Raw genomic sequence first — 12,412 nt, 5'->3', positions numbered from 1 at the left:
TCAATCCAAGTCCCCTAAGTCAGTGGGCACTTGGAACAAATTTGTGTCTTAAAATTCTAAGATAATGTTGTCCTCAGAAGTGCTTGAACCAAAGTGGCATGAACTCTGAGATGAGTGTTGGACACAGGACCCATCTTTGTTCAAAATGATTAATCACAGTTATGCCTCAAAGTAACATTAAATATACTTGCCCAGTTGAACGCAACAGGAAGGTTCAGTGGGCAGCCGCTTATTTCTGCATAAAATTACTGCACCAATGTGTTTATATAATCAAGCACTAAAAAATTATCATCTAAAGTGCAGGGAGGAAGGAAGGAGATTGAAGAGTACCTGTTATCACCCAGTAGTCTCTAGTTGATTCTGAGACGTCAAGGTTTGGATACTCCAAAGCTTTAAAATAAAAATTTAAATAATGTCATAATCATCCAACATCCTACACATGATAAACCCCAAAACTATTTGGTTAACCAGACACTGGTAAATAAAATTGAACTATGGCCCAAGAGGAGAGCTAGAGGCATAATTTTCAGGACTGCAATTTCTCTTCTGTCTGAAAAAGGACATCAAGTGCAAGCAGTACAGGTGGTGCCGTACAAAGTAGAACATACATCTTCTGCTGCCAAAATATTGGCTGGTACGTTGCCTGAGTAAAAGTCCAGGTTTACCCATTACTAAGAATGATATGTAGCATGCACGTGCTTATGTTATATACATTTCTGCTGCTTTATCTATGTGACAAATCTCCTGGGGAAAACAAGATGGTATTCTGTGGTGATTCTGTGATTTAATCCTTACTTAACCCAGACCATCATTTTAACCTAAAATAACATTAAAATAAACCAGGATCAGATTCCACCGATTACAGAGTGCAGTTCCACATGAATTACAAACGAGACTAATGAAACTGTGAACACATCTTAGAGCATGATACTCTCACTTCACACCATTTAACGTGTTAATATTACTAGCATATGTGTTTACGTCTGTGAGAAACTGATGTTTGCCATTTTGATGCCTTTTGTTAGGTTTTCCATCTCCAAAGTGCATTAGGCTGTAAAGCTCTATATGCTGCCATTTTGTTATACAGCTCAGCATTTCTTCAATAGATTTATGCAATGTAGAAAGCATTAATACTTGTAACTTAATTCCGAAAATATTCATGCCTTGCACGCTGATAGACTGCTATTGAATTACCTCAATTTTTACACTCCAAAGTGGCTTGAAATAGTAAAGATTGTAAAACACCTGATTATACAGAGTAACTGCTTTTGAGGAGGGATTTCACAGCCTTTCTCGAGCTGTGCATTTCCATGACAGACTGCAAAAGTTCAAGAGGAGCCACCGGAGTCCATTGGGAAATAACACACTCTGAGAACAGCAGCAGTATTCATTTGATAAACTGAAACAACTGCACTGCCGCATGAATAAGCATCAAACACTTTTCAAAGTAAACATTTTCACATGACATATAATCAGTCTGAAGCCATAAACACTATGCGCACATTAAGTTCATGAGTTTGCAGTATACCTGCTGTACTGGGAATAAAACCAAGAACTGCAAAATGAAATATAATCCACTAGTTGTTAAAAGAGCATTAGCTAAAGACTTTATCGAGTCAGTTCATCATGTGCAAGGATCAGCAGAGTACTGCAACACCACACGAGACTCTTAATGTGTGACCAATGGCTTTCACAGCTCCTGACTAGCAAGTATTACATATCTATTGCCTTTGCAAGAAGCACCACAATCCTGTTCCTATGCAACAGGCCTATTTTGGAGGCTGAACACTTGAACCAAGGCCAGCACCATCCAAACTTCCTTGGCCTTTCTCCTTCTGCTCCTAGATGCCCTGTGATGACAAGTCCTGAGTACAGGGCACTCTTCAGACAGGCATACTGGCCAGCCATGGAAAGGAAGGAGCCTGTCTCATGACGAATGGTCTACGTTGCTTTCTAGGTCCCCGAGCACACCTTTTGTCAACAGCCTCCTTCCACCTCCCCTTGCTTGTGGGAACACCTGATGAAAACGCAAGCCTATCCTCTCTCATTCCCTGTGATGGCAAGTCTGATTAAAAGTGCAGCAATGTAGTGCAAGAACTCATCACTGGACAGTTTCAGCTATTTATTTGCAAATATCTGATTTAGATGGGTAATGCCTCAGGAATAATATATGCTCCTTCTTTTCAAGGATTTGCACAACCACTAGAGTTAGCTGTGATTCCTGACTGCTTCACATCAGTAACCACTTACCCTGTTGACAAGAGAGTGCTCAATGCACTGGATAATTACTCTGTGGTTGGGTTCTTGCAAATAAAACAGACTGACAAAAAAGGTAACTTGTGTTTTTCCCCAGTGCTCACTTTCCAGTAGCCTGGTTCTGCTGCTTCTTAGAATCAGAAAATTAACAAGTGCCTTAACAATTTACCTAAAAGTATGAATCCACTCAGTACAGTGTTTGTCTCTGTCCTTACCTGCCTAATTACTTCAATACTTGTGAAACAAAAAATTACAAACTATTCCATCACTGTTTTCACCTTATCTGTGAGACTTATAGTGACTAGCTCTGAGCAAATATCCCAAATTTAACAAACCTCTTGTGAAGATTTACATACAGTGAGATCAGTTGAAACCTGCCCTTCCTTAACCAGATCCATTACCATGCACGGACTACCCAACATGTCTCTGTCTCCTCTCACTGCCAGCGACACTGATCTCCTCCAGTGAACGGATAATCCGGCTCTACAGTGAGATTAATTTCACATCCCAAGTTTAACAAGCAGATTAAACAGAAATCCCCATAATCAAATGTCTTGGTCTCTTAATTCGTTTTAGAGAAATTAGCATGCAGAGTCGGAGAGCATATATGCCGCACAGGCTGCTCAGACACACAGCTTCCTCGCATTCTCTGGACTTCCAACTCTTCATTAAGCAATCTGGTCTAGTGGAGCGTGGAAATGGGTGATCTTTAAGGTTCCTTCCAACCTAAATCATTCTATGAAATGCAAGCAAATTATTGATGCTGAGTTGCTCAGACCACATTTCCAACTGAGGATGAAGTTTAGTAAACACACCAGCAAAAAAGGGAGAAGCATAGATGGAGCTCACCCAAACACGCTCGAAAAGCACTGCCCAGCCTTGCCACTGGGGCAAGCACTGGAGGCTATCTTCTGCTGAAGTAAGGGGTGATGCTGAAGACAAACCTGATGTGCTGTGATGAGTTTTCCTGAAGAGAACCAGGGAAAATCTGTGGTTTGATTTATATAAAACTACAATCTTATTTCTGTTTGGAACCTGGCACAGGCATTTCTTAAATTATTTTTTTAATGACAACATATATGAGTTTTTCTTAATTATCTGCCACCGCTCCTAGCAGCTGAAGTAAACACTGAATCCAGAACGCCCCCCAACCTAATCCACCCTCTATTTTTCTGTTTAAAAAAAAAAAAAAGTTCAAAAAGCAGTCAGCAAAAACATTTAGAATTTGTGAGCTTGAAGACCAAACTTATGGTGCCAGCAATGCAAGAGCCCAACACTGGCTAACCTTAAGGAGCTGCGTGCATACTTACATTCTGCAATGGTGAGAGGCGGGTAGGTTAGATAGAAACCCACCAGCTCAGCAGACAGCTGATTAAGAAGGTTGCTGGAAATAGTGCCATTTAAAGTTGTGCTTTGATTGTTCACTACATAAAACAGAGTGACAGCTTGGGAGACATTGGAGGTGTTTAAAATCTGAAACAGAGGTAAAAAAAAACAGCTATGTTTCAGCTCAGCTGGGGGTGAAAAAAACCAAGCAATAACAATAACCAGTGCAAACAAACTGGGAGAAAGTTAACTGGAACAATAGATTAGATACAATTCACTCAACATGATTGTGTAAAACAGTTTGCAATACTTTAATTCCTACTTTAGCATATGCAGATTTTCTGGAGGACAGAAGCAGGAAGAAAAGGTGCAGTCAGGACTGAAAATATTTTCCCTGCTTTATCCCAGGAAATGTAAGATGAGGATGCTTATCAGAAAAAAAAAATAATTTATTTGATGCAGAGGAATTAGTCCTGTATGTCTTGCTTTCTTTGCTGCCTTCCCAGTGCAGTTATCTAGACCTACACCTTTTCCATATGACATAAAGGGATATCATGTCTTCTCTGTTCCTAGCATCATATAACTAACAGTCCGCCTCCCCAAATTAGCTCTACGTCACTCTCTTCCTGAGCTTAATTCTGATGATTGCATTTAAGGACTAATTCTACTTCTTGATTACCAAATCAGATCCTCAAACATCAGTTTTAAGCAGGACATAGAGAGGTGAAGATGGGACAGGAATGGAAAAAACATTTTCTCAGAAAACTCATGCCTTAGGACAAGAGGGATGGGTTTTGGCTACTGATACTGTAGGTAGGGCCAACAGCATTCAGCATTAATGAATGTTATTGAAATACCCTATTTTCATTACTTGTATCAGTAAGTAAAAACATAAAACATGGTATAATAGAAGTATCGCAGAAGAGTTTGAGAGCAGATTAAAGGTCTGCCTAGCTGACATCCACTTACAAATGCCCAGGAGCAGATGGTTGGAGAATGAGCACGGGACAAGAGGAGAGGACTCTTCTCCACAGTGTAAGGTTAGCGCACAGCTATGGTCTGAGACACAAATTATATGGTTAGGTTTAAAAAGGGTTTGTGACTTTTTCTTCTGTATTTGGTCAATTGCCTTTTGTAGCTTCCATGCTTTTTTTACAAGCTACATCTGGCCACGTTCCAGATCTTATTAGCCACTATGTGAAAGGACTTTACTTTTACTTAAAACTGAGTTGTTCTGCAATGGGAAATTATAAATCATCTCTCTTGATTATACATCATTCATGGTTGGAGCTCCATGGCAAATTTAATTTCTCCTTGCATGGAAGTTGTTTCACGTACTATTCTCTCTACGCTTATGGTGCAGCAATGCCTTTCCTGAATTAGCTCTGTCTGCTTCAGAACTGTCCCTCAGTTTGCAATTAATCTAAAAACCCTGAACTATTTTCTGTTTCTGGTTTAGTCCTTTCCAAGGTACTGGAATGATTTTGGAATAAATTGTCATGAAGATCACACCCTGGAGCCAGTTTACTTCCCAGTTTATATCCTGCCTCCAAGACTTCCATTCTATCACTTCCTAAGTGAGCAATACCCACAAAAAACATAACTACCACGTTCTTCCAGGGCTCTTTACAAAACTGCGTCAGTGTTCTTTAAGATCTACAACTTCTGTGAGCAAATTAGTCACCATGAAGGTCCCCTCAGTGTCACAGGTCCAGCTACTGAAAAGCTTGATAATCACTTTACCTGCTGCAGAGGGTCATCTCTTGCCATGCACTTTTGTGTCTCTCTGATCATGTCAAGATCATCGCTTACAAGAGACAGTGTCAAAGTAACATAACAGACCACTAATGACCAGTTTTCTCCTTCTGATAAACTATTATACACACAGACTATTCTGAGGAACACAGGATCCACAGAGCTTTATCACACATCAAACACCTATCATACTATCACCCAGATGATGATTTATTTATTCCTGAAGTATGGCACAGAGCATAAAGGTGTCAGTCCACTAAACATACAAAGTTCTGCAAAGATTATGGGTCTGCAAATGGGTCTGCAAAGACCCAGTGCATTTAATGGGTCTGCAAGTTTGGAACTGGAATCACACAAAACCCCCAAATATTCCATTAGCTTAGATCTGACAAACAGCAACACATGACACTCTTTATACTTGAATAGCCCCACTTAGAGCAACTAATGTATCAGAATAATATGTTCAGTAAAAATATAAATTTGGAAGAAAATTTTAATATCTTTATTTTTATTTCAATTTCACTTACATTATTTAACCATAAACAGTAAAATGCAAATGTAAAAAATGAAAAAAAACAGTAATGGCCTCCTATAAATTATGCATTTACATGTTCTCCTACAATTAAAAAAAATAATCTTATTTCAGATGAAAACATAAACTTACTTCTATAGTGACTATCAAAGACATTATGCTGAAATACGAGCATGCACACAGGAAAGAATAACCCTGAGAGTTTAGCAACAGGCACTGGCAAAGCACACAATGTTGTACCTGAACTGTTAAGTTGTTGCTGGTGTTTAAGACCTTTCTTTCAGCATCCTGAAATGCTCTCTGTAACCGTTGCTCCATGGTCTGAACAAATTTGCACGACTGTATATTGTCTGTTTGACCCACAAACTGCAGCTCTAGAAAAGGAACAACGTATTTGCATGCGGACAAAATACTTTCGGTTACATAACTCCATAATGTCTGACAGCAAGATCACCAAGATCAGGTGAAAACAGTGCCACGTAAGATCGGTTTATGCCATTCAAGCGCTGCACTAAACTAGCTTTAATTAAGACAAAATGTAAGACCTAAATTGCATTATTACAGCTGATATTCTCCACAGACAAATGGAGATTGTTTCTACAGTGATATATGAGGTAACACTAGTTCATTCTGCAAATACTTGCTCAGAGCCAGGCAGTAAGTGAAATCATTTGAAAACACAAATTATACTCTTAAATCTCACAGGTCATTTGCTCTTTCAAGTCATGATCAATCACAATATTGATTCTCATTCTGTTTGTGCTAGAAAAATACACTTAACTGGGTAACTGCAATAAATATGCATATATAAACATATAAGCACATACATAAGAAATCTTTTTTACAACTGAATACATTGTTTTACAGTACTCTCTGCCCTCTCGTAGCTTATACTGTTCTGTTGCACTGCAACTGCTCTACACTGATGCTTGTTACAGTACGGAGCGGTTATACAGTGACCCTGGATCAGATGACTGGGAATTAAGTCAAATCAAATGGGTTCGGACAGAACGATATATACATCTATCATATAGCCATGTTTCTTATTTAATCATCCTCAAAGGAAATCCACAGGTTACTGCACAATCCATCGACTGATGTCCCTTTTAATCAAATGCCAAGTCTTAGTCAAGCATATTAGCATGACTCATCCTCAATACAATCACACTTCATTTCACAGCAGTGCCAACAAGGGTGACAGCAGAGCACCACACAGGACAGGGATGTACACACTAGCTGTCCTGCTTGAGCCAGGAACATCAACACATGAAACCAAAGCGGAGCTTGTCCCAGAGAGCAGGGGCTGAGACAGAAGGGCAAAGAGAAGGAAGGGCATCATCCCTGTGAAGTGATCGTTAAGACACACACAACCCTGGGCATCGATGGGCAGCACCTCACTCACCTGTTTTCAGCTGGAAGTGGTATGCGGGAAGGGGCTTCCATGGCAAGGCCAGGGCTGCCACAGATTGGAGATGTGGTACATGCTGCTTTATGTCTGCTGTGGCATTGCTGATGCCATATGCAAGAAGCCTTTCAATTACAGCAGCTGGCATAAAAACCAGTCTTCCTCGTGTAACGTAATAACCGACTGTTAGATTATTTGATTGCTCCAGGATTTCAATCTAAAACACACAAAGAAACATCTTTTTATTATTTTGTTTGCAGTTCAACCACTATTTGATGGGACTTCTCATCCTGAATATAGCTCCCATGCAGGGTGTTTATCCTGTAATCCTCTATAAATCCTACAGGATCAGTTAGTATCACATCAGACACAGTATTAGCAGACTGCTCAGGGAGCTTTAGACCTAACCCATGCAAAATGTGCTCCAAATTGAAGCAGTGCAGTACTGCTAACACAGGTCATGTACCTCTAATTTAGACTGGGGCTTCACTCATGTATATGCACTGGGAAATTTTACTTATTAACGTAAAAATACAGGTATTCCAGAGAACACCCACCTCCTACTTCATGCATGAAGTTCCCTGACTTTGTGCATGTGTCTGTCATTGTAGGTTTGGAGTCAGATTTTTGAGGGACAAAAGTTTCCGATATTTTATTCTTCACCTCAACTGTCTCTTCTTTACTGTTTTTCCTAGAGTGTCTCAGATGGTTAACCTATCACCCCTATGAGTATAAATTACAAGCCACAAGAATGAACATGCTGTGAGCCAAAAAAAATTATTAGAGTTTTATATCAAAATTCTGTATTTTCCAAAAAGTTTAAGCCCTAGAAATTGTTCTTCACACTAAGTTTTAGCTGGTTTCCTCCACTGGAAAAAGGCAACCTCTTTCAGATTTACAAGGAAGTGGGAAAACAGGTCTGACAATTTTCATTGCTGCTCCTGAGACTCAGGAATATACAATTCCCAAAGTGACTAACATCTTCTAAACTTGCAGCAACAGAGCATCAGGGCAAATTCAACGTGGTGCCCTCTATTCCGAGAAAAATACTTTTTTCCTTCCCAGTGGCTTGGTGAGTCTAACTCAAACCAGCCTTGGACTCAGTACAAACCCCTGCCTAAGTGCACAGGAACCTGTGCTACAGAGAAAAGCATCCCACTGATCTGTCTAAGCCTGCTCTTACATGCAGCAATGCAGAGGTTTGTACAATTTAGCTGCAGAGTGATGAACTCGTCATTTATTTTCAATAGAATGTGTTTTCCTCCTGCTCAGGATTTTCATCCCTGTGGAACTGCACTTGTTGGATACTGGGTTGTCAAACCAGGGAGTGGACTGACAGCAGTGACCCCCCGTTTACCAGCCCTGTTCTTGCAATTGACCCAGGCTGAACACAGCAGCACTTGGCTGACTGTGAACTTGAGTCATTTCAGAGCTGCAGGAAGAGGAGAAAACTGCTGCCAGTAGTTGTTTTCCAGAACACACAAAAACCAAAGTTACATTTCTCACTTCTACTTCATCAAATAAATAGGCAAAAGCTTTAGAGCAGTCCTCATATTTTTAGAGTAGGTGTCACCTGTGCCTGCTTTCCATAAGAAAGCTCAATGCTCCCCTCCAAGAGGCTTCCTGCATCCAGAGACACCACTAGGGCTGCAGCCAGCCAGGATTCTCTTGGTGGGAGAGCTGCTTCAGTGAAAACATACAGGCAAGCCAGGCACACTTACCTGAGCACTGACGTTCTGGTTGAAAGCTTGTCTCAGCACTTGGTTGAGTCCTCTTCTCACGCCTTCCTTGAAGGAATTGCTGAGCAGCATCCTCCTTGTATTCAAAAAGAGAACTGCAGAACAACGAAAGCCACATGTCATTTTAAGACATTGCCATGCTACTATTTACTTTTTTAAATTGTTTTATGTTAGGTGGAGATCATCAAAGCAGCTAAGATTTGCAGCAGCTCCAATGGGAGCAAGGACTGCAGTGGCTCAGCAGCATCCCAGAGTTCCCTATTCGCCCCACAGCAATAGCCCATTGTTTCTAGAGTGAATCTGAACAAATGCAATTTCTTCTTCAACAACAACAAGAAGACTTTGCCTACTGCCTTTCTGAGGGAGGAATGACACCACTCACCTGGCTGCAGACAGACAGGTGCAGCATTCCCAGGGGACTGAGGCAGTGCTGCACAGGCAAGCCTACGTAAAGGTTTGCTTTGTACCTTCACAGCCACAGTTAAGGTGTTATTCCGCTGCTACAATTATTTTCCATTTAGGAAACGTCTGTACACTTTCTTCATTAATGTTAGCACTAGCTTTTTCTTTTGCTCTTATCATTTCCAAAAATAATTTTACACTTGCATTTAAGTGCTTTTAATCAGCTACTGTACACAAGCTACTTCTATCTTTAGAAATAGCTCTTGTACTAATCATAGTACTGATGTAGATACTTAGCAGCTACTAAACACGTTGTAGGTCCAAAAGCTGCTTATTTCATTGTCTCCAGTATGATTCATGTCTATTCAAGGTCATTATCCCTTTTACATAGCTATTCTTTGCTGATGTGTTCAAGATACACACACCTTCTGGTGCTGCACTGTGCTACCATAAGGAGTCCATATGAAGCCTGGGCAAGGGACCTCTCCAGTCCTCTCTAGTCTAAAGTCCTTAAAGTTAAGGAAAAGCTGTCTGTGAAAAAAAAAGTGAGAGCTAGAAGTGCTACAAAATCCCATTTTGAAGTGTGCAACTCTAAATATTAAACATTGTTTTCAAATAATTCTTTGATGAGAGAATTAGGTATTCACATGTAAACAGGGCCAAAGACTGAGGCAGGTTACTGCACTGTCTTCTTCAGTGACATAGGCGCCTTGGTGCAAAGCAGAGACCAAAGCATCACATCATACAGGTTTGTCCCTCCACATAGGCAGTTCTGCTAGATCCCTGCAGTGACCCACTTAATTTCAGAGCACCTGATCTCACTACTTCATTTGACATATTCATTGTAAAATCCAAGCTACAAATAAAGCCAATCCTATTTCCTATCTAGCAATTCTGCTTTTATCAGTCTGGTTTGTCAGTGCAGCAGCCTTGTCCCCAGATTAATCACTAATACCCCCACATTCTTTGACATAAGGGTATTTCCCACTTGTAGACAAGTGAGGTCCCATCAGCAAATACAGTGGCCCCACATACCCGTTTTAACCATAAGGTTCCTGGAGAGCCGGCAATCCAAGGGAGGAGCTGCTGTCATGTTAGCGAAAGCGGCTGCTGCTGTGGTTTCAGAAGGAGCAGAGGTGTTTTCCACTGGAGTAGGGGGAAGCCTAGTTGTTTTCGCTGATGCTGTAATAGATGTCAAAGCTGCTGTAATTGTCAGTGGATACGTGGTTGATGTTTTGGTGATTTCTGAGCTTGGGAATTTCTGAGTATCAGTTACTGTTGTTTCTATCTGCCTTGGTACATGTGCTGTGGGTGCAAGTGTAAAAGCTGTGACTGTGCTGCTTTTAGGGGCTACAACCGTAGCTGTCCTGTCCACAGTTGTGCTTCTTGTTGCAAAAGGAAAATCTGTGTGTATTTCTACTGAGTTCAGATCCAATGCTGATTTGGTGGCAGTGTAATTTTTTGTTAGTTTTGGTGTGCTTAAAGCCATCACAGATGGCAAAGGTGTGTTTTCAGTGCCTAGAGAAAAGAAGGAAGAAGCTGGCACTGGTGAAGCTGGAGATGATTTTCTTGTTAGTGGTTTTGCTTCTGAAGCTCCTAGTGTAGGTATTGCACCAGAAGATACTCCAGATAACACTGTAATGACAGAATGGGTAAAGTTGGTTGTTGACAAAAAAGGAGAAGTTAGTGGTGTTGGTGATGCATGGACAGAAGTTATGATGACTGACTGCAGAGCACTGGTGGTAGGGGGTTGCAATGGGATGTCTTTGGTAGCTTTTTTAGATATGTAACTGGGAACTAAATTATGTCTCGTAGCACTTGTGTCCCACTCCTCTACACTAAATGTAGATGGGCCTTTATCAGACATAACCAAATAACCAGAGGACTCTAACTGATCATCTGCAAATTCTGGTAAATTTCCAGAACTGATATCTTCTTCTGTAATACCACCATGCAAGAATGTTGATCTAGAAGGCTTGGTTACACGAAAGGGGGACTTAGCTGGCAGTATGCTGTGGTTTACACTATTTTCATGGCTGGTTGAAAGTCTCAAGTTGTCAGTGAGCTGAAAAGCCAATGTTGGTGTTGTACCTAAGTTTTTTGTCAGTAAAGTACTCTTCCCAGCATCTGTTGTTAGTGATTCTGGAGAGTTAGGGAAAGCACCTGTAGCATTAGGAGAAGGCACATGTAACTGGAGAGGTGCGTCATAGCGTATACGGATATTAATGTCTCCAACAGCAAAGAAATCAGCAACATTTTCAGCAGAGCTTCCATGCTTTTCTTGTAGGGGTTCGGGTACTGTCAAAGTAGTTGTAAAGAATGAATACTGACCAGGAAATGTTTTCAGTGCAAGTGCATCTCCATCAAATTCTGGAAAACTACTCAAATTCTTTCCAGCAAAGGGTGAATTTGAAACATTTTGGCTAGGGTTTGCATACATATGGTTTGCTGAAGGGGTGGAAGTGGGTGACTGCTTATTTGTATTAATTTTCTTTTGCGGATTTGAAACCACTGAGTGTGGTGCATGATATTCAGTTTCCAACACAGAAGTACTTGCAGGAACATCTTTTATTGCCATTTTGACTGAAGTTTTTACCAAAGGAATACTAATGCCAGTCGAAGACAGCAGTGCTGTACTGGTCCATGTAGAAGCTGAAGTTGTGATTTCAGGAGAGCTGACAGGATTTAAATTGCTTTCAGAGTCTGCATTCAAAATCCTGGAAAAGCCAGAGCTGTGACTGTCTATCACTGTTGTCATAGGAACAAGTGATGATAGCGTACCCCATGCTGGAGGCATGACAAAGGTGAGTGGCTCTCTATCAACTGAATGTGAAGTCTGATCAGAGGTAAGCTGATTTAAAGCTCCTGAAGGTGAATATTTTGCATGTGGAGTCACAACAGTGGGTACTCTCATATTTCTGTCCTCATTCGCAGTTACATCTGGACTTTCTCCAGCACGAGGTGGAAGACGTGCAGTCACGAAGTTATTAGTAGCAG

General features: G+C 40.8%; 1 protein-coding gene across 6 annotated transcripts in view; it reads right to left on the bottom strand.

Moving 5' to 3' along the window:
• The window catches only part of KIAA1549L (KIAA1549 like), a 141,725-nt gene that overhangs the window by 64,263 nt on the left and 65,050 nt on the right, over nucleotides 1-12,412 (bottom strand). For 4 of the 6 annotated variants that reach the window (XM_054068062.1, XM_054068058.1, XM_054068060.1 and 1 more), the window contains exons 3-8: nucleotides 10,451-11,050; nucleotides 8,996-9,108; nucleotides 7,272-7,491; nucleotides 6,110-6,243; nucleotides 3,567-3,729; nucleotides 331-390 (exon numbers count right to left, since the gene is read on the bottom strand). In XM_054068062.1, coding sequence (XP_053924037.1) covers nucleotides 331-390; nucleotides 3,567-3,729; nucleotides 6,110-6,243; nucleotides 7,272-7,491; nucleotides 8,996-9,108; nucleotides 10,451-11,050 — 1,290 coding nt within the window. The remainder of the gene's footprint in view (nucleotides 1-330; nucleotides 391-3,566; nucleotides 3,730-6,109; nucleotides 6,244-7,271; nucleotides 7,492-8,995; nucleotides 9,109-10,450; nucleotides 11,051-12,412) is intronic. The other 2 variants (XM_054068063.1, XM_054068064.1) reach the window with 1 other exon arrangement.

The sequence above is a fragment of the Cuculus canorus genome, chromosome 5 (assembly GCF_017976375.1).
Source record: "Cuculus canorus isolate bCucCan1 chromosome 5, bCucCan1.pri, whole genome shotgun sequence".
Lineage (NCBI taxonomy): Eukaryota > Metazoa > Chordata > Aves > Cuculiformes > Cuculidae > Cuculus > Cuculus canorus.
The sequence above is the reverse complement of the archived record's forward strand: the minus strand, read 5'-3'. Positions and strand labels throughout refer to the sequence as shown.